This window comes from Medicago sativa, chromosome 6 (assembly GCF_051527215.1).
Source record: "Medicago sativa cultivar Bolivia chromosome 6, Bolivia_mono, whole genome shotgun sequence".
Classification (NCBI taxonomy): domain Eukaryota; kingdom Viridiplantae; phylum Streptophyta; class Magnoliopsida; order Fabales; family Fabaceae; genus Medicago; species Medicago sativa.
Genome location: NC_140754.1, coordinates 27,074,327 through 27,097,503, shown reverse-complemented (window position 1 = coordinate 27,097,503; position 23,177 = coordinate 27,074,327). Strand labels below are relative to the sequence as shown.

Sequence of the window (23,177 nt, the reverse complement as noted above, 5' to 3'; positions counted from 1 at the left end):
ATCTATTACATTTTATTATAAATTTAATCGATTAGATTAGTAACAAGGATTGTGTAACTAATGATAGAATAATGATTTAGTAGATTGTACCAATAGATCCCACAAACAGTGTTTCACAAATTGAGTGTTAACTCTTAAACTCGTCTGAGTTTACGTTTTTAGATGTTAAAATCGTGTTAATTCAGAGGTAAACTCGTTTTTTGTTGAAATCAAATGTTTGATGAGTTAACACATGGTAAACTTGGGTAAAATCGTGTGAGTTTACGAGTTAACATGTAAAAAACACACTCTTTTGGTTTTTGGCCATTTTTTCTGGGCTCATTTTTTGTTATAATCCAATTCAGTTTTTCAAACCCAGTAACCCAAAATACTTGTCTTGCCTTTACCGTTAACATTTTCTAAAACGAACAATAATATATACTTTCTTTGACTAGGTCATGGTATAAACACCAAAAGTCCTTGTTCCCCAATCATCAACAACATCGAAGAGAGCAGGCCATTGTTCTCTAATAGTTTGGTTGATGGACAAGATCCTTGGGACTGCATTGTTGAAAGTTTCATATAGATAGTTAATGTGATTGTGAGGCTTTATGCATTGCGGGTATTTTGCAAGAAGTTGGACAATCCTAAAGATTTGTGTATATTAGCTAGGATAGGAAGATATCGTTTAATATATATTCTTAGTATCCTAGCTGATATACATGATTCGTCTTTTAAACTCCCTCTTACATCCATGTATCTAGTAGTATAGTTAAGGATTGACATAGCATACACTCTTAGAAATGGTGAATCATGCATCATTGCCTAAATGTTGCATATGATGTATTAATGCAATACATACCTCTTAGTTTGACTAATTTTACATGTCTTGTCCAGAGAGACATTCTTGGATACAGAGACACTAGTCCAATTTTTTGTATTCAAGTTGTGTTTGGTTTTCAGTTAGAGGAAATGTATTTTGTTTACAGCATTTTAAATAGTTCTTTCTTAAAGGTTAATATTAATAAGGGTGGATTAGTTTGCAACTATCTCATGAAAATTGAACTTTATTGAGGTATAAAATCAAGTTCTTACCATTAAACCAACAACTCCGACATTTTATAAAATTGTGGATTACCGTAAATTGTTCAACAAATTCTGGGGACACTTTTAATCCAATTTCCTTAAAGAAGTTCTATGACTATTTCTAGTGACACAAAAATCCTAATTACACCTCAAAATGACCAAAATGCTCTTATAACAAAAAAAATCCAATTGTATTCAAAGTCACATAACGCATGTAACGCTAAGTTTATGTATTCTTTGTACTTTAGTTTACATAAACTCAATTTATATACTCTGCAAAATCAATTTACATTTTTCTCTAAAATTTGAATTTTGAGACATTCATAAACTTAGATTACATACATGCACAAGTTAAATAGTATCATTTAATTTTAATTAAATTTAGATGTTACGGGAACTTTTGGGGTGTATAGTCAAAAAAAAAAAAAATCGTTCATTTTTGTGTAATTAAGTTTCAGAAAGGGCTGTAAAAAAATACAACCAAAACATAAACTTACACATTGACAAAAAAAAATAGTTTAAGAAATCAACAAAAATATTATTTATTGGCTTGTTGGAAAAATGAAAAAACTAAGTGAAAGAAGGGAAAATTTTCAAAAAGCTTGTTCAATCTTTTTTTTTTTATTAAAAATATAATTTTATGAAAAATAACAAACAAGCATGCCCTTAGCTTTTTCAGAGTAACGAAATGAGTTTGTTCTTGTAATCCGAGTATGGATCAAGAACAAATTCATATTTCTTCTATGCAATTAACCACCAAACTCAACATGAATCAAGAACATCTTGCACATTCATCCTTTATCAGCAATTCCATCTCAGATTCTCAGTGGACAATTCTATTTTTTTTTTATAAGCCAAGAGAAAGGACTGGCATCAAGAAGCGTCGACGTCCCAACTAGATTGGCACCCCGAAGCAATCCCTATCCTGATTCTCAGTGGACAATGGTTCCCTATAAACATTTTTTGTGGCTCTTTGCACCAATGAAAGAAAATTGAGGTACCTGAAGGAAAAAAGCAGTCTTGTCCCCATATCCCTTGGTCCTTCAACCTACTACATTAGCTCTGTAGCACATACCAAGTAAATGGATAATATTGAAATAAAACCAAAAAATATCATAACTGAACAATACAGTAAATTGGTCAACACAATGTAAACTCTACCATAAATTAGACTTCAGGATCATACTTAATTTAGCAGATAATATCATAATACACAACCAAAAATCTTCATTTTGCTAGTTTTGCTAAAACGAAATTGCTATTTGATCTCTGCCTGATAATAATTTGTGCATCTCAAGGGCTCTAAACAAGGAATGTAGCCATAAGTAAAATAAAATTAAGCGTTTGTGTAGTAAAATGACCAGCGAACATTCTAGCCCAGAAAACGGGGCTATGTAAGTCACCTCCTACCACGAGATCCATGTCCACCTCTGGGAGGTCCACTACTTCTTGGACCACCTCCACTGGAGGTTACCTTCACATCAAACATAATTAATTAAAAATGTATTCATCAAATTAAACTTCGAATAATTCAAATTAAGAGATAGTTCATTTCAACATTGTTCATCAACACCAACAAATTCAGAACATCAAAATTATGCAAACCACCAATCACATAAAACACCAAGCACCCTGATAAGTGCTAAAAAGTGTTAATTTCATGTTATATTTTAAGCACTTTTTGTTGCTTGCTTTGCAAGTAATTGAAGGAAAAGCCGAGAAATAAGCGTTAAATGCCTTATTACGCTTTACTTATCACTTCTCTATCCTTTTGTGCAGGAATTAGCCCAAGACATTGATCAAAGAAGCAAAATCATGAAAAAGTACTATTTGGGCAGAAGCTGATCCAGGAGGCATGCAACTCGCACTCAAACTCGCAACAGCGAGTGCCAATGCGAGCAGCTCGCAAATGCGAGCTCCCTTACTCGCGCCTGCGAGTAAGGGCGGTTTGCCCAGATACGCCAATAGCGTATCTCTCTGGAATCCTTTGAAATTCTCAACTCGCATCTGCGAGTGGTGTAGCTCGCAGCTGCGACCTCAGGCAGGGCAGACCTCTATAAATAGCCCACTTGCTATTCCTTAAAATTATTATGTTGGGATTTTCTTAGATATTTTGAGATCCTTTTTCCCTTAGTTTTAGCTTAGCTTTTCTTGTAATTTCATAGAGAGAAATAGGGTAGATCATATAGAGTGAGAGTGGTTTTGGAAGTTGGATGCTTACTCCTTAGTTGAGACATCACAAGTGTAATGAATCCTTCCTTTTCAAGCTATCCTTGCAAGGCTTCCATGATGATGTGTAGCTAAATACTCTTTGTTGGGATGAGAGGTACTTGATCTTTGCTTAACATGTAATCTTTTGATTTTGCAAAATATGATTCTAGCAATTTATATTCAATATTGTTGTTATTCTTGTGTTAATGCTTTCAATGAGATTCAAAGATGATTTGGACACAAACTCTTGAATCTTGAGCTAGAATAGCAATATATCTTAGGTTAACTTACTTGACATCTTTGTTAATCTTGCGATAATCACCATAATCAAGAGCTAAATGCTTTCGTATAACTTAACCAGGCTGGACACGGTCGATTAGGTTATCCGATCGACTTTGTTATCGTTTAAGGAATTTGGACACGAATGTTTAAACGATAACTTAGAAATAATTATATCACTTTGGACACGAAGGATAGTTTAGAATTGATTGTGATAATGTTGCTTATGAAGCTAGAATTCATATGGATCAATTAGGTTACGTGTGACGCTTGGTTAAGGAACGCTACTCCTAACAAGTTTCAATCCTTATTTATCTCAACTTTTACTTTTTGCAATTAGTTTAGCTAGATACATTTCAATTCAAACAAACAAGTACTCTTAATACTTTGAATGATAATCGATGTTAAACTGTCATTGATAACGCACTATTCCCTGTGGAGACGATACAAAAATACTTATCTTGTTTGATGCAAAAATTACTTCATCACACCCCAAAACAACTAGGACTCATGCCACGACATACAATGCTCCTAGACACAAATCCTACATGCATGCGGTACTGTCACCAACAACGTCTATGCCGTCACCCCATGATGCCACCAACACATCATAATCACCTCAACTTGATATAAATATCCCACAACTATGAATGCATGAACATATGACACACTATGCACATGTTCAACAACTCACCAACGTCATCAACATTATTCAACATACATGCATTCACCAACAATATCAACATTGTTACCAATCAACAACCCTATACAATTTCTCACAATTCATGTAAAGGAGAAAATCCACCATACTACAATAAACATCATGTTCAACACCTATTAATCATTCACACATCTTCACATAATCACATCAAACTATTCACAAAAGATTTACAAGATATTCGGCCTTAAAGATCATATTCGACAAAGTTCATCTATCGTTTCACCACTTGAAATCAATTGTGTAAATTTAATCAGAACTAAGCAAACAAATTCTAATGCCTCAACTATGTATACACTTCGATCACATATAAGTGCAGTTGAGTATACATGTGCGCTTCACCGGCCAAATACGACGAAATCATAAAAATCACAAAGTTCGTCTCTCTTTATCATTTTTCCAAAAGAATACCATTTTCAAAGGAAAACAAGTTAAAACTCATTGAAATCACTCACAACCATTTTTAAAAATCAAGTAATCAGTATACAACCTTAACCCTACCTCTTTCCCTTGAGAAAAACGAGTTTCGGAAAAATCGACGTTCTTAGACATTTTTCAAAAGTTTGAGGTATGATTCATCAAACCAAGTTCAAATCAATTCAATTGATGTTTACAGAGGTTTACAAAGCTAATTACATTCAATTACATAAAAAGAATCAGTTTAGAATGGTCTGAATTGACCCCAAAAACCCTAAAACGACAAAACATGAGTTGCTGCACTGAGCAACTCGCCATGGCCACCATTTTACTCGCCATGGCGAGTTTGACAGACTGACACAACTCACCATGGCCACCTGTTACTCGCTATGGCGAGTTCTGACAGCACACAACAACTCAGTTCTCGGGAAAAACATCCTTTTTCACTCCAAAATCTCAATTTTGATCCCCTAACACTCAAATTCGTCCCCAAAGTTTGTCTAAAACGTTTATGAACTTAAAAAGACCATCAAAACCATATAAAACTTGAAATCAAAACATCATTCCATCACAAATCATCAATTCACCCATTTTTCATAAAACTTTCAAAAACAACTCAATTCACACTACAACTCCATAATTATGAATACCCATGGCATGAATCATCAACAACAACATCTCATAACAACAACAACATCAATAAACCATGAATTCATCAACAATCCAACAACAACCATACTTCACTAATTTTGAGCAAAACACAAAGTATGCATTATATATATATATATATATATATATATATCACAAGCATGTAAATTCAACATCAACGACTTAATTATCATCAAATTCACATACCGAAACATTGCATCAAAATAAGAGCACGTATTTCACCAATTAAATTCATAATAATCACTTTTCACAATTAAGCACTTATGAGTTTAAGTAGAAAAGAGATTATACTAAAAGATTATGAATGAACACTATCCCCCCCCCCCCCCCCCCCCCCTTACCTCAATTGAGCACAAACTAAGCTTAGGCTTTACTTTAGCTCCACCCTCTTGAATCTCTACTCTTCTCTTCTCCTCCCAAGTTTCTTCTCTATAACCCTTGTTCTTGCTCTTTCTCACTCTACCTCTAAAAGTTTTGTGGAAATGAATGAATGAGTCTACGTGACCTAATTTCGTCAAATACTATAGTTTATATAGGCTCTACACAATTGGGCTTAACCCTCAAATGTCTTAATGGGCTCCAAATTCTCATTAACTAATTCACAAAGTTTCTACTCACTACGGATAAAAATAACAAATAGTTACCGGCTCTTAATTAATTACCGCAACCCACTAGTGACTTAGTAAAAATAATGGTTCTCACTTAAAACACTAAAAATAATTCTCGTAACCAAAAGATTATTTTACCCTCGCTCACAAAATGACCAAAATACCCCTAAATCCAAAATGACTAAAATACCCTTCTAAAATACACAACCAAAATCCCAACCAAAATACACACAGAAACAATTAATCACAAACAAGCACATATAAAAAATTAATTAAAATAAATCTAACGAAAATCGGGATGTTACATTTGTTACTATTGTAGCTGAGTGTGAAGCTACCGCTCTACAACAAGCCTTCCAAATTGCTCTTGACCTTGGCCTGAATCGGATAGTATTCGAAAGTGATTGTCAACTAGTTGTGAATGCAGTCCTTAATAACAGCTCATATATGAATGAAATAGGAAGTTTACTCTCTAATTGTAGGACTTTAGTTTTATCTAATGCTAGTTATGCTCTAGCATGTATTAGGAGACAAATTAATATAGTCGCTCATAACCTTGCTCGAGCGTCTATATTACATGTTAGTCCCAGTATTTTCTTCCATCCTCCTGATTGTATTCATTCCAACATTTTAAATGAAATGAAATGAGTTACCTTTTCTTAAAAAAAAAAAAAAATCAACATTGTATTTATATCGGTATAATTCTCAGACACTTGAAATAGGGGAAATACTTGTGTGACATTAATGTCACGGTGACATTAAATCTGAGCCACACATTGGGTGATATTAGATGTGTTGCGTGGCCCAGATGCAATGGCAACGGCAATGTGTGGCCCAGATGCAATGGCACGGTGACATTAATGTCACCAAAGTGCCACCCCTTGAAATAGTTGCTGCGCCTATCGAATACAAACAAACAAAATGTTAATTGTTAGACAAAATATCATACGAGTCGTGGACTAGATCTCCCTTCAAGAAGTTCTACACTTTCAATAGTGCAACACCCCACGATAATTCTTATATTGCTCAGATAACATAAAACTTTGGAAGAAGAAAGAAATGAAAATTTTAGAAATCACACTTTTTACCAAAATGTTTCCTCTTCTGCCTAGGGGATCAATGACAACCGTCAAAACATTTGTCTTAAAACAACCCTAAAATTATACCAATAAAATAAAAAAGAAATGAATGAACTCTTTCAAAATCAAATTGATAGATAATATATTATGACTAATAAAATATTAATATATTTTATTCTGCTATTATTTTAATAAAATGACCAACAGTTTACAATCATTGAGAAATGAATATTATTGAAAAAAGTTGGTTAGTTCAACCAAATTTTATGCTTGCACGTTACTCTCTTAGATTAATTAAGATAGTTAATTAAAGCAATATTAAAGTCATATGAATTAGGCATATGCTTTTGAAGATGCATGGTGTAAAAACAAATAAGATGGTGAAACAATCTTTTTACACATTGCTGCAAAGGGATTCCTCTAGCATGGCAATGAGACTCAAACCTAGATTATTCTTATATGGTCGTAAGATAGACCAGAGCAACCACACAAGTTAGAGAAACGCTACACTTTTATCCAAAATTTTAAGGTAATGAGTTTGAGTCCTTTCATTCATAAAGTGTTTAACCTTCACTTTTCTATCTGATGTGAGACATAATTACTCACACTTTCACACAACAATTTTCAGAACTTAAGTATGTATTATGTGTCTTTAATTCTACCAAACCAAAAAAAAAAGTTGTAGTTAAATCAGTGTGAACTTGATTCGATCCTCCACTTATTTTTGTTGATGATATACGAGTGTGTACGGACGGGGCTCCTTTTCAAATTGACAAAAATAATATTACAATAATATATATAAAAAAATATTATAGTACAATGCACAATGAAGTACCGACACTTGTAAAAAAAAAGTCATGAAGTACCAACATGTAGTCTAATAGACAATTCTATATTCCTGTAAATATTTGTTTACTTAGAATCCTTATTTTTATACAATAGGTGATGTCTATGCCATAAATAAATAAATAAATAATGGGTGATGTGACTATTAAAAAAACCTATATCTAGCATAAAATAAAATAAGGTTTGAAACGAGTTTATAAAAACTTAAGAGTAATATTTCTCATCATACAAGTTGATATCGTGAGGAATAATTAGACTCAATGTAAAATTCAAACTCTAATTTGTTTTAAGAACAAACTTTGATATATTATATTATATTTTTATATTTGATTTAACTCATCATTGCCTAATATGTTTCTATATATGTGTGTGATAAGTTGCTATGGTAAATAGATTTCATGTTTGATGTTTAATTGAATTAATAAATATGTTGTTTCTACACTTAATTTAATTGATTATAAGGCCGTTAGGATGATCGATTAGGAACAACTAAATTGATTAGGTGATTGGTCTAATTAGTTGAGTTACATAATATATTATATTAAGTCAAAAGTAACGTCTTGGTGATTTGAGTAATTTAATCTAGGGTTAATTAAGTTTTTAGTCCCTATAAATATTCACAGTTTTGTTTTTAGTCCATACAAAATAAAATCACACTTTTTAGTCCCTGTGACATTTTCCTTAAGCATTTTAGGGACTAAAAATGCTGATGAAAAATTTTATAGGGACTAAAAATACTGTTGGAAAATTTTATAGGGACTAAACATGTTGATGGAAAATTTTATAGGGACTAAAAAGTGTGATTTTATTTTGTAGGGACTAAAAACAAAATTCTGAATATTTATAGGGACCATTGACTTAATTAACCCTTTAATCTATTACATTTTATTACAAAATTCAATCGATTAGATTAGTAACATGGATTGTGTAACTAACGATAGACTAATGATATAGTGGATTGTACAGATAGATTCAATTAAGCTATCATTTATGTCTATCTCTCTCATATATTCACAATAAATAAAGCAAAGTTGAACTTCGCATAAAATGTAATATAAAAAACGGACCAATAATGTATATACTTTCTTACAATGTATTACTCCAGTTTAAATGTAAACAAAAGTCAAAATGTATTTAGTCTTAACTTAGACTAAATATGTTTTGACATTTGCTTATATTTAAAATCGAATAATGCTTATCTATTGAGTTGCGACTATATCATGATGTTGTTGATGATTATGGAACAAAGACTCTTGGTGTTTATACCATGACCTAGTCAAAGAGAGCAGGCCATTGTTCTCTGATAGTTTGATTGATGGGTGGATCCTTGGGACTGCATTGTTGAAAGTTTCATATAGATAATTAATGTGATAGTGAGGCTTTATAGCCTTGCGGGTATTTTGTAAGAAGTTGGACTATCCTAAAGATTCATGTATATTAGTTAATAGTTAGGATAGGAAGAGATCGTTTAATATACATGATTCGGCTTTTAAACTCCATCTTACATCCATCTATTTAGTGGAATAGTTAAGAGTTGACATAGCATACAATCTATTAGAGATGGTGAATCATGGATCATGCCTAAATGTTAATGCATACAAACTTCTTAGTTTGATGATAATGTGATGATTTGTGACTAGATTGTTGCGTTTAACTAAGGGGGAGTTTGTTTTGAGTAAACACAAATTATTTCCAGGAATAACGTACTAGAGAATGAAAATATGAAAATTTGATTTCTGGGTATTTGTTATAAAAAGTGATTGGCAAATAACTTGACATTTCTGGGAAAATTGGAAAGTTACAATTTTTATTTTTTAAATCTATACGGAATATCATGGGAATGCACATTCTCATCTCTTTACATGAGAATAAATTCATGGAAATATTGAAAGTTATGGGAAGTTACTTTATTCCCAGAAACCTTTATACCCATGAATATTATTTTCTCAACCTCATAACAAACATGGGTATAGTCATTCCCTAATCATGTATTCCGGAGAATGTCATTCTTAATCTTGAAACAAACACCCCCTAAGGGAATTGGTTCTGCATTGATGAATAACTAATTTTTACATGTTTTGTCTAGAGACATTCTTGATTGATAGTCAACATGTTTTGCATTCAAGTTGTGTAAGGTTTTCAATTAATGTATTAATTTTATTAATTTTTTCATAGCATTTAGAAAAATAGGAATGAGAAAATTAATATCCATAATGGTGGAATTTTTTTGCAACTATCTCATGAAAATTGAATTTTATTGAGGCTATAAAATCAAGTTCTTACTATTAACACCTCAGACATTTTAAAAAATGTGGATTACTGTAAATTGTTCAACGATTTCTGGGGACACTTTTAATCCAATGTTCTTAAAGAAATTCTATGACAATTTCTAGTGACACAAAAATTCTAATTACACCTCAAAATAACCAAAATACTCTTATAACAAAATTTACAAATTGAATTTATGTTTGTAAAATGAGTTTATGTAGTCTTTGTACGTAAACTGAATCTATATAGTTTACATAACTAAGGAATGTAGCATAAACCCAGTTTACATACTCTACGCAAAATCAATTAACATATTTATTTAAAATTTGAATTTTTCTAAGGAATGTAGCATAAACCCAGTTTACATACTCTACGCAAAATCAATTAACATATTTATTTAAAATTTGAATTTTGAGTCATACATAAACTTAGATTACGGATATTTTTGTGGTGTATTGTAAAAAAAATCATTTAATCCTTCATTTTTGTGCAATGAAGTTTCAGAAAGGGCCATCAGAAAAAGAAAAAATATCTAGCAAAACATAAACAGAGAATTTTTTTCTTTCAAAAAAAAAATAAACAGAGTTTTTTTTTTTTTTGAAGTTAAATTAGTCCACCTAAATTGGCACCAGAGAGAATCGAACCTGACACCTCAAGGAGGAGCACACTCCCAGATATAAACATAGAGTTCAACACACACATATTGAACACAAAGAGTTTAAGAAATCGTCAAGAAATATTATTTATTGGCTTGTTGGAAAAATGAAAAAACTAAGTGAAAGTTAGAAAATTTTCAAAAAGCTTGTTCAATCTTTTTTTATTTTTCATTTTTTATTAAAAATATAATTTTATGAAAAGTAGCAAACAAGCATGTCCTTAGCTTTCAGAGTAACAAAATGAGTTTGTTCTTGTAATCAGAGTATGGATCAAGAACAAATTCATATTACTTCTATGCAATTAACCACCAAACGCAACATGAATCAAGAACATCTTGCACATTCATCCTTTATCAACAAATCCATCTCAGATTCTCAGTGGACAATTTTTTTTTTTATATATAAGCCAGGAGAAAGGGCAGGCATCAAGAAGAAGCGTCGACGTCCCAACTAGGTTGGCACCCCGAAGCGATTCCTATCCTGATTCTCAGTGGACAATGGTTCCCTGTAAACATTTTATGTGGCTCTTTGCACCAAATACCTGAAGGAAAAAAGCTGCCTTGTCCCCATATCCCTTGGTCCTTCAACCTACTACATTAGCTCTGTAGCACATACCAAGTAAATGGATAATATTGGGGAAAAAAAACACCAAAAAAATATCATAACTGAACAATACAGTAATTGGTCAGCACAAAGTAAACTCTAGGATCATACTCAATTTAGCAAATAATAATACACAACCAAAAATCTTCATTTTGCTAGTTTTGCTAAAACGAAATTGCTATTTGATCTCTGCCTGATAATAATTTGTGCATCTCAAGGGCTCTAAACAAGGAATGTAGCCATAAGTAAAATAAAATTAAGCGTTTGTGTAGTAAAATGACCAGCGAACATTCAAGCCCAGAAAACGGACCATCCACATTTCCTATGAGCGTAAATCCTAACTGGGCTATGTAAATCACCTCCTACCACGAGATCCATGTCCACCTCTGGGAGGTCCACTACTTCTTGGACCACCTCCACTTCTTGGACCTGGATACCGAGAAAACTGAAGCCGCAAATGACTAGACTCGGGATTGATTTCATCGACTTTATAGCCTGTGTACGAACCACAAAGTTAGCATACGAAGAGTAAGTATCTCACAATGTCACTAAGCATCGAGTTCATAAATAAGTTTTATGAATGAATATGAAATAATGGATATGGTTGTTAGATTTGCCAACCATGGGAGCATAGTACAGGGCAATAAGCATATCATGCCTGGAACCATGAGGTTCCCATTCTAGATGAAACAGTAAAAGCGAAACATTTTTCATGTTCTGAACCTGAATGTCCATTAATCACTAAATAACAAATTTGTTTGCACCAATAAGAACGGGTCTGTTTGTTATAAAATTGGAACTTAAATCCACAGAATATAAGGGGGTAAAAACAAGGATGTAATAATAAATTTGTAAAGTGGAAAATCGACATTTCAAGATAACAATGATAGTGATGACAAAAATATTTCGTTGAAATTATTGGTACGGAAAGAGAAAATGGAAAAAAAATCTGCATAATAATAATAGAATAATACATATATGACATGTAACGATGTGATGTGAGTCAAAATACCGCTTCTGACCCAACCTTATATAGTAATCAGAACAATACCAACTAACCAATACAAAACCGGCATGTAAGGCGTAGTCTGCCCAAGCTTTTTGTAAACACTATACAGGCCATATCTGTAGGTAACGTGGGACTAAATCCACCCATTCACACCCAATGCAATGAAGGTGTAGGAGGTTGAAGACAACCCAAATGCCGCAATTAGGCGGCCAAGGATGGACCGTAATGAAGGCGGAATTTCCAACACTTTTCATTCACTAGAGTCTAGAACAGTCAGATTGTTTTAAGTCAAAAAAGGATATTGTATTTCCTTTGAATCGTAACAGATTTCTATTGAACAACAACTAATTTCCTTCAGACGCAGATTACTATCATTATCATGTTATTTGAATCATAAATTGACTTTCTATCTATAAGCAGGTCACTATAGAGATAATACCTTGCAAGGCACTCAAAGCAGTGGCTGCACAAGCTGGATTTGCAAAGTCCACAAAACAAAGGATCAAAGGATCTCCACGCTGCGAGAAACAGGCTTTTTAGCATAAAAGGGACATTTTAGCTTTCAACATAAAAAGACAACTTTAACAAACTATAGACTTACATGTTTAGCTTCTTTGCTAACAAGCCTCACTTCTCTATATCCAACAAACGGGCGGAAAATGTCTAAAGACGACGTTAAGGAATATATATAACATAAGTAAAATAAATAAAGCTCAAGACACATGGATGAAAGAGAAAATGATAAAATTCCAAAGCATTGCATCATAACAAAAAGGATACGAGCCACTTCTCTTCTTGTACAATCAGAAGGCAGACCTTCAATATATAGAGTTGGCGAAGCATCTGGGGGTAGAAGTGCTGGCTCAGGTCCATGCCTGGAAACTGCTTCCATCGGTGGTTGAAAACCATAATTCATACCCCGTCCATTTGGTGCAAGATCAGGACCACCACCCCCATGACGCCCTATCATGGCAGAAGGATCACTTAGCGAATGGTTCGGTAATCCACCGATACCTCTTTGCAATCCAAGAGCACCAACTGTACTGGCTTCCCCAGAAGTATATGAAGGAACTTGCTACAAAACCAAACAAGATGGATCCTTTCAGCTAACAAGCAGTGAAAATACCCAAAAAAATAATAGTAATATAATTACGCAAGCATAAAAGGATGAAGTGTTACCCCCTGAAGGTAGCGATCATAAGCAGATCCAATTGTTTTTGTGTCCTTAGCCATTGGATGACCAGAACGGTCCTCTTCACGAGAAAGATAATGCATCTCATTGCCTGAAGGAAGACCAGAAGCTGGCATTTCTGTAATAAGAAAATGTAAATAATGACCATTAGCATCTCTAGCAAAGAGCACTGAAGCTGGATAACAATAGACAAAAAAAAATATCCATATCTTTTTTTTTTTATCAGAAGTGCAGAACACAAGACTAGAACTCACATTTGTGCCATACCTTATACAGTATATATCATTCATATCCATAGACTGATAAACATCGAATATAATAGAAAAGTGTGCATGTTACATAAGTATTAAAATGAACTAATCAAATAATCCAATGTCCAACCAACCCCAAAGAAAAACAAATAAGACAACAAATCACCTTCACTATAATATCAGAAGATAAAAATTATTAGAGAAAAGGAACAATAAGCCTAATCACTGGCATTTTGAAGCACAATAGCAAGTTTTTTCGATGTGGCCACGAGTAATGTTCAATAAGAAATCATCTAAGAGACTAGGCAATGAGTAGGCTACTATAGTTATAATATAATATAATTAGAATATAAATAAAGTTCAAGTGAGAATGTAGGTATGTAACTGGTTATTTTATGATACACAATTTAGTTATTTTATATTAATAGTGATTATTGTGACAAATAATCAATAGATCAGTTCACAATTAACAGAGAAGCATAGGATCAAAGGGTTGGTGTATTTCAACAAAGCCCATCAAGTAAGTTTCAAAAGCACCCAACTCAATTTGGTTGACATGTTTTGGGGGAAAAAAATACTTTCAAAAAGATGAAGCAGCATTCAGAGAATATCATGCCAAGTGCCAACCACATAAGAAAGTCTTCTGAAGAGGTGAAGCAGTGACCAGCAAAGAACAAGGATAGAGAGAATCAAAATACTCTCAGCATAGGAGGCAGAGAGTACCCATGTTATTGTTATATATGCTCACAGGGTTGTTGCAGCAGAAAAATCAGTAGATCACAAAACAGTGGCACATGGCCGAGCGACAGAAAGAATGGGTCTAACTCAAACATTCAAACTCAAATACAGTTGCAGCAGTCAGATCATAAGACGAGTGCAGCATTCGAAATTGAACTCGGATAACCGATTAAAGTCGAACTCAGGTACACGTAACCCTGACCATGGTTGTCAAACTCGAGATCCCACTTAAGATCATTTGGGCATATGAAAATAGTAAATTGTGATTGTAGCACGGATTGGAAGATCACACCAGACCATTATATTATTTATATATCATAATTACATGTCATAATTAAGGCGATTGGGAATTTTTAAGAATTAAAATATAATTCTTACTATAAAAAAGAATAAAAGTATTAAAAAGAACAAGAGTATTTAAAAAAAATGAAAAAGAAAGCGACATGAAGGCTGCGCTGCAACTTATTTTTAGGGTTTTTACCATTGGGAGTTGGGACTTAGTCTCCGGATCGGGTCACATGACATATAACCCTTTTAGTGAACCAGGCTACTGTGCCTACCACTCATTTTAAGGGTTTTGGCTAATGAGCCTTAGTTTTCCGGGTCGGGTCAAGTGGCAAACCCCTCGTTCTATAGGGTTTTCAAAGATTTTCAACCATGGCCGCCAGCACCATGAGTAAAAAAAAACCTTCACGATTTGTGCAGAGAAGAGCGCCGTTTCGACAATCTTGTGATCTTCAACGTCGCATAACCCCGCCGACCCATCTAGAGATCTTTTCACCGCTTCTCCACAGTCGAGGGTGAATGACATGTGAGATTGATATCTTTTCTTGTGATCGAGATAAAGCAAGATTTAATCAAAAAGACAAACATAAAGCAAGAATCATAAATCAACGTAATCGAGACAAAGCAAGACTTAATCAAAAAGCAAACATAAAGCAAAAATCTTAAATCAAAACAAGAAGAAAGTGACGTATCGACTTATTTGGCCGTTTCCATTTATTTGCATTAAACACACAACCACAACAACAACAAAAAAAACAAAATGAGAGAACAAGATGACGTATTGAACAAATCAATTAATATTTACGCATGAAATAAATTGATCCAGAAGAAAAGGGGAAACTAACTGTTTGCGGAAAGCGGTCGTTTCGGAAGGCTGGAGAGAGGGGGAAGTGTTCCGGAAAGCGGTCGTTTCGGAAGGCTGGAGAGAGGGGGAAGTGTTCTGGAAAGCGGTCGTTTCGGAACTCTGGGGAGAGGGGGAAGTGTTCGCTTCCGATTCCAGGATCTGTCTGCCATGGTGAGGAGAAAGGCGAACGAGAAACCCTAATTAAAGGAGATGGAATCGAAAAACGGAAGAAACCCTAGCTGGGAGGTGGTGACTGATGGCTGGTTGGTTGTTTTAAAAAAAATAAACAAATAATTTTATACCTATTAATTGAAAAATAATATAGCATAATATATCTCCGTTTAATGTTGTTGTTGTTGTTGTTGTTGTTGTTGTTGTTGTTAATAATAAAAAATAAAGGGGGAAGCAAAGTTATTGTTGGAAATTCCGCCTTTATTGCGGTCCGCCCCTAGTCGGCTAAATTGTGGCCTTTGGTTTGCCTTCATTGCAGCCTCCAATACCTTCATTGTGTTGGCTTGGAGGGGGTGGACTTAGTCCCACATCGGATAGATAGCACTCTTGAGAAGAGTTTATAAAGAGGAGGCACTCAGAACCTTACAAACCGGTTTTGTAAGGATGAGTTAGGCCCCAAATTTCAACAGTTATTGAATGTAAAACCAAAAAGAACATGTATATCGAATGTAATTTCTAGGTGGTTGAAATGGAGAGGAGCCTCGAGTGTTTTAAGGTGGTTGAAATGGAGAGGAGCCTCGAGTGTTTTAAGTGATACGAAAGTACCACTAAGTTGAAAGGAAATTTTATCGAACAGCGGTAAGACCAGTGATGATGTATGGAACAGAGTGTTGGGCAGCGAAGAACTAACACGAGAATAAACTAAGCATAGCGGAGATGAGAATGTTGTGTTGGATGTGTGGTAAGACAAGATGATATAGAATTAGAAATGACAATATTAGAGAGAGAATTGAGGTACGACCTATAGTAGAAAAGATGGTGGAAAATAGGCATACGAGGTTTCGGCACGTAGAGAAAAGACCTATAAATTCCGTAATAAGGAGAGCAGATCAGGTATAGGATAGTTAGAAGTGCATAGGAAGACCTACAAAAACTATAATATAAAATATTAGGAAAGATTTAGAAATTAATGAGTTGGACCGAAATGCGATTCATAATAGAACATTATGGCGAAATATGATCCATGTAGCCGACCCCACTTAGTGAGAAAAGGCTTGGTTGTTGTTGTATTGTCTCGAATAGAGGAAAAAGCAAAGTGGAAAAAGAAAAAACAAAAAACAAAGTAAAACAGCAACGTATCATAATGTCCTTTTTTAGGGTTTCTTAATGCCAAGCTGCCGCTTTCAAGGAAGCAGGTCACAGACTGGACCCGGAAACAATTATTGTGAGGGACAGAATCGAGCCATGGCGGGTATAAAACCTTTATGAACGGTGCAAGAGAAGGGTGTCATGCCTACAATTTCACATGTTTGCTTGTCGCGCCACCTCAACCAACAATCTGTCACACACAGTATGGCTCTCAGCCATAATTTGCTTGTCACGCACATGACAATTTCACACATTTTATTGTCATATTGGATTATGGTGGATCCCATCATATAGGCCCAAATTAGGCATGGTGGAGAGCCCAAAAACCGCCACGGATTTCCACCATGGCCGATATTCGATAAAATTGATCACGCAATCCCAACAACCATGCTTGTGATCAAGGTCTTTTGCAATGTGAAAGATTGTAAGAATTTAAGATCATACATCGATCACGATTTTAACTACCATGATTATTAGGATAATAAGATCTAACACCAAAACATTAAACCCTAGCATTCAAAGTTGAAGTAATCAGCTTACTTTATTTAGGCTAATAAAACAGTTGGAAACATTGCTTCTCTCAAACAAAATCACCAAATCATAATTCCAAAATCATTGCAGCACAAATGTCAAACATATGTATAAACAATCAAAACTATGGTGTTAGTGACAGCTAAATCTATCCAAAAAATGAGGATTGGCAATCTCCTAAGAACATTTTAGGGTAAAAAAGCTTAGTATAACATTTCATATCCACTCGGCATTTCATTTTCTCTAAACCCGTCAATCCAAACATTCCCTAAAGCAAAATTAACATCACAAGTTGTTAATCACCAATCTCCTAAATTAACGCCACAGCATTAAACCCTGACATTCAAAAGTGAGGTAATCACCAATCTCCTAAATTAACGCCACAGCATTAAACCCTAACATTGCTTCCTCAATTTAATCATCCAATCATCCCAAATCAATCCAAAAAAGGGAATCACCAATCTCCTACGAACATCGTAGGGTAACCCATCAATCCATACAGACCCAAAAGTAAAATTTAATCAAAAAAAAAAAAACAAAAAGAAGAATCGTGTACCACGGTTAGGATAATAAGATCTAACCCCACGACATTAAACCCTAGTGTTCACTGTTCAAAGGTAAAGTAATCAATTTCCTCAATTTCCAAAATGGAATTGGCGTTGGTGACAGCTAAATATATCCAAAATAAAATTATTAAAACCTTTAATGGTAACATGGAAAATGCTAACGAGTGCCCGGGGCACTCTTTAAACACCTTTAAAGGTAAGTTTCTATGGAAATTTGTGTATTCAATGCATTGAAAATTGAATTATTAGACTTTTTTAAAGAATATTTTCTTAATACAAAATGCTTAAAGAGCACCCGGGAGCAACTTATAATATTTCATCTCCACTAAACCCATCAATCCAAACATGCCTTAAACCAAAATATCAATAAAAAACAAACAAAAAGCAAAATGATTCAAGATAACAACAAATTGAGGCATGAATTATTTCGGCACATTAATTTGCATCACCATCATCATCAACAACATAGTATTCCACTTCAATTAAACCCACTAATCCAAACATACCTTATACCAAAATTTCAATCAAAAAGCAAGAACAATTAAGCAACAAATTGAGGCATCGAATTATTTCAGTAATTACATGAATTTGCATCAAAAATAGCAACAATAAGAAAGATGAAAGAGAAAGATAATGAATTGCACGAACAAACAACAATTAAGCGTGAAATTGATTGATTGGGAAGAAAAGGGGGGAAAACGAACCGTAGTCAGGACGAGGACGTTTGTGCAGGCCGGAATGAGGGAGAAGAGACTGCTGGCGGTTCCAGTAGCCATCTGCCATGGCGAGAAGAAACCCTAATTTGGAAATTTGGGAATTTGAGGAAATCGGAGAAACCCTAATTTGGTGTTGGTGGTGTTGAGTCTGGGGACTGATGGTAGTTGGCTGTTGTGTTACTGATGCTTACTTCACTCGAGGACTTACTACTAACAACAGTTCAATTGGATCTCTGTGCCAGAGGATCAGACTATATTTATCTTACGATCGAATTCTGAATTAATAATGTTGTTCTTGCGGATTAATGGATTACAAAAGTTTATCTTTATTTTTATTTTTATTTTTTTCTTTATGAAGCCTTTCTAAATAGTCGATGAGAGTTTGCTTTTTTGACCTCCATTGTTTCTTAGAAATGATCAAAAACACTGTAGCGGTAGTTAACTACCACTGAGTTTTTTGATCATTTCCATTTGTTTCTAGTAAACAATGGATGTCAAAAAAGCAAGCCTCTAGGTCGATGACCTTGTGAATATTTTGAAAAAGGCTTTTAATTTCGCCAAATTATATCTATATTAGATGTTCAAATAATATATATTAGCATAAAACATGAATCTAGATTTTTGAATAGCTGGCACTAGTGTTTTAGTGAGAGAAACTTCAACTTCTCTCTAAGTTTTCTTTCTCTTTCACTCATCGAAGAGGGTGGTTTATTATCATTTTTTTTATCCCCTCTACATCTTTTTTCCATTTCTTTCAATCTAAATAAGTGATTTTCACATATATTAAGTGTTTTCTTTTTGTGTTTTTCGTGATTTCGTCATCTGAGTGCAGCGTTGTGTTGTTCGTCGTCTTGTGTGGCGTTGTTTGATTCTGCGTCTTGTTGTGGTGTTCGTTTGATTCATATTAAAAGATCAACTTCATATCACAGATTCAATCAATGATTTGGACGTCAACGTTGCAGATCCAGAAGCATGGGTATTCAGGTGATTTAGATTTTATCATATTATTTATGGCATTTTTTCGTTGTATGCTATTAACTTGGGTGCTTTGAGTTTGTTCACAGATTCATCCTTTACGTTTTTAGCGATGTTGATTATGATGTATTGTCTCAATTTGAATGAATGAATATCGTTTTATTTTTGTCAAAAGAAAAAATAAAAGGCTTAAATATGTAAATCGTCCATGTAATTTGGCATGTTTTTGGTTTTCGTCCATGTATCTTTTTTTTGTTCTAAAACAACCCTTGTAAGTTAATAACTTTTTGCTTTTCGTCCCTCCTGTCAAACTCTGTTACAAAAACGCCTTGCTGGCTAACGGGGAGTGACGTGGCGGGTGCTAACTTGGCCGAACACACTTATGTGGACGGACAAATGATCTCTGACTATGTTACAGGGACCAAAATAAAAAACGAGGACATTTGCTTTATTAGGTTTGCAATTATTTAACCTAACAAATTCCATCTAAAAAAATTCATTGTACACCAATTTCATTCCTATCCGCTTGCCTTTTTACTTAAGAAAATATTTTCTACCATATCAATGATCACGTATATGATCCTTCTATTTTATACTCTTTTTTTTTGTCAAGAATTTTACACTTTTTTTTTTGGATTTTTTTTTAATTTCATGCATGTTTTTTTGACATCCTTATTTATTAATTTTGTTATGTCTGCAACAACTTAACCTAATTTTTTCGCGCTCATTTGCTTTATTAGGTTTGCAATTATTTAACCTAACAAATTCCATCTAAAAAAATGCATTGCACACCAATTTCATTCATATCAGCTTGCCTTTTTTTTTTGAAGAAAATATTTTCTATCATATCAATGATCACGTATGATCCTTCTATTTTATACTTTTTTTTGTCAAGAATTTTACACTTTTTTTTAGGATTTTTTTTAATTTCATGCCTGTTTTTTTGACATCCTTATTTATCCTTATTTATTAATTTTGTTACGTCTCCAGCAACTTAACCTAATTTTTTCCCGCTCATTTGCAAATTAGGTTTGCAATTATTTAACCTAACAAATTCCATCTAAAAAAAATGCATCGCACCAATTTTATTTCTATCCTCTTGCCTTTTTTTTTTTGAAGAAAATATTTTCTACCCTAATCCTTATTTATTAATTTTGTTAAGTCTGCAACAACTTAACCTAATTTTCTTTTATAATATTTTCAGATTTCATACATTTTATGAAGTGTTTTATTTTGACCACTATAGATTATCACGTGTTATTTTTTTCACCGTTACCAATTATATATTGCATTTCCCTTCAAAAAAATTATATATTGCATTTTATTATTCGTATGTCAATTTTTTTACAATAAACCCGAGCGGAGCACGGGTCAAAAATCTAGTTTTATTTTATTTTAATCGCTTAGATTATGAAAAATGGATGATTTAAGGTCAATTTTGATTCAAAATTACCTCTCCGAATTGTTTTTCTTTCTCTTTTAGTTAAAAAGGTGATTTTTCACATATTTTTAACTTTCTTTCGTAGGTTTTTGATTTCGTTGTCTAACACGACTTTGTTTATTTTGATTTCCCGTCTTTTTATGGTGTGTTTTTTATTTTCCGTCTTAGTGCGTTGTGTATTTGATTCAGGCTGAAAGGTTCGTTTAGATCAAGTGCATATTCAATCAATGATTTTTGTTTTAACTGTTGCAAATTTGGAAACATGAGTATTTTGGTGGCTTCACTATAGTCATATTTGCAGGCATAAACATGGATGTTGTAAATTTGTTTGCAGATTCATCCTTTCCATTTTTAGCGATTTTGAATTTTTATTGTATCGATGTACTATATCAATTTGAATGAATAAATATCATTTATTTTTGTAAAAAAAAAAAAAACTTGATAGCTGAGCCTTTTTGAAATAATTATAATTTCAAGAACTTATTTGAGGATGTTTTACAAAGTCATGGACTAATTTGGTAATTTGCACATTTTATTTATTTTAATCGCTTAGATTATGAACATTATAAAGTTTTGTCGCTTAAATTTTTTACATTTTATTTTGCTCCTTTAAGTTATTAATGTTGAACATTTTAACCACTTAAATGACAAATATAATATAAGCTTAAATATGTCATTAGTCATTGCACTTTCACCATATTTTAATATTGGTCCTTGAACTTTTTTGTTTGACATTGGTTCCTGCACTTTGTAAAAGTTTTACTATTGGTTCTTCCGTTAAGTCCAAGTTAAAAAATAAATAAACCAAAATTAACGTTCTTCCGTTAAGTCCAAGTTAAAAAATAAATAAACCAAAACTAACGGTGTGCCACAAGGCATGTAAATTGTAATGATTGGTCCATGTGACAATTAGTTTTTTTTTTTTAACTTGGACTTAAAAATGACTAGTAGCAAAACTTACACAAAGTGCAGGGATCAGTAGCGGCTTTTTTTCACTGTTACACCTGTTTTAAAAAATAAACACCAAAATACCACTCTTTTCAAATCAAGTACCACTCTTTTTATGATTGAGAAGTGGTGGGACAAGTGAATGGCTAGAAAGAGGGTAGTTGTTTTGTCTTTTGTCTTTTTGTGTAATATTTCTTTTTGTTTTTGTTTTCATTCAGTTTTTTGGTGATGTCCGGGGTTCGAACCCCGGACCTGACATATATTATGCATTGTTCTTACCAGCTTATCTAAGCTTACGGGACTGTTTTCATTTAGTGTTTTAGTTTTCATTCTTTCTTTTTTTTTTTTATTACGTGTTCTAATTTATTTTTCTTTTTCTTCCTTTAATTTAAGTATAAATAAATGATTGATTAATTAAACTAAAAATTTAAATTATTAATTCAAATTTAATGAAACATTAATTATTTAATCAATTATATTTCAATTAAGCTCAAATTATTAAGTCTATGTCAGCGTTATCACATCTATATCTCAATCAACCAATCATATTTTGAATTCCTCTAACGAGGATGATGACGTCAACATTATTTTATCTAAATCTCAGTCAGCCAATCAAATTCAAATTACGAATTACGCTGACGTCAGTGCATACATCAACATTATCTTATCCAAATCTCAGTCAACCAATCAAACCCAGATTACGGATTACGCTGACGAAATTGCTTACGCCAACGTTATCTTATCCAGATTTTAGTCAGCCAATCAGATTGCATCTACGGATTACGCTTACGTCAGCGTTATCTTAATCAAATCCAATATACTCCTATTTATAAGAAACATTTGACTCTTTTGATTCATTACATAAATGATGTATTTGATCTATATTCTAGGCAAGATACATCAATTACTTAATAAATCTAAAAAGTCAAATTTTTCTTATAA

The 23,177-nt window shown here is 33.3% G+C and overlaps 1 protein-coding gene across 1 annotated transcript; it reads right to left on the bottom strand.

The window, feature by feature from the left end:
* Nucleotides 1-11,497: 11,497 nt before the first annotated feature.
* LOC146914260 (RNA-binding protein 1) lies at nucleotides 11,498-19,098 on the bottom strand. The gene is made up of 6 exons (XM_085717140.1): nucleotides 18,860-19,098; nucleotides 13,608-13,738; nucleotides 13,209-13,503; nucleotides 13,030-13,091; nucleotides 12,868-12,946; nucleotides 11,498-11,914 (listed from the first exon to the last, which is right to left on the bottom strand). Exons 1-6 carry the CDS (start codon nucleotides 18,936-18,938, stop codon nucleotides 11,775-11,777), a joined length of 786 nt encoding a protein of 261 aa, XP_085573266.1. The 5' UTR covers nucleotides 18,939-19,098; the 3' UTR covers nucleotides 11,498-11,774.
* Nucleotides 19,099-23,177: the final 4,079 nt, after the last annotated feature.

Coding starts and splice junctions, on each gene's coding strand:
- LOC146914260 (XM_085717140.1), bottom strand. CDS start 18,938: ATGGCAGATGGCTACTGGAACCGCCAGCAGTCTCTTCTCCCTCATTCC. Junction 13,739..18,859: donor ACGTCCTCGTCCTGACTACG/GTTCGTTTTCCC, acceptor TTCTTATTACAG/AAATGCCAGCTTCTGGTCTT. Junction 13,504..13,607: donor ATGATCGCTACCTTCAGGGG/GTAACACTTCAT, acceptor TTGGTTTTGTAG/CAAGTTCCTTCATATACTTC.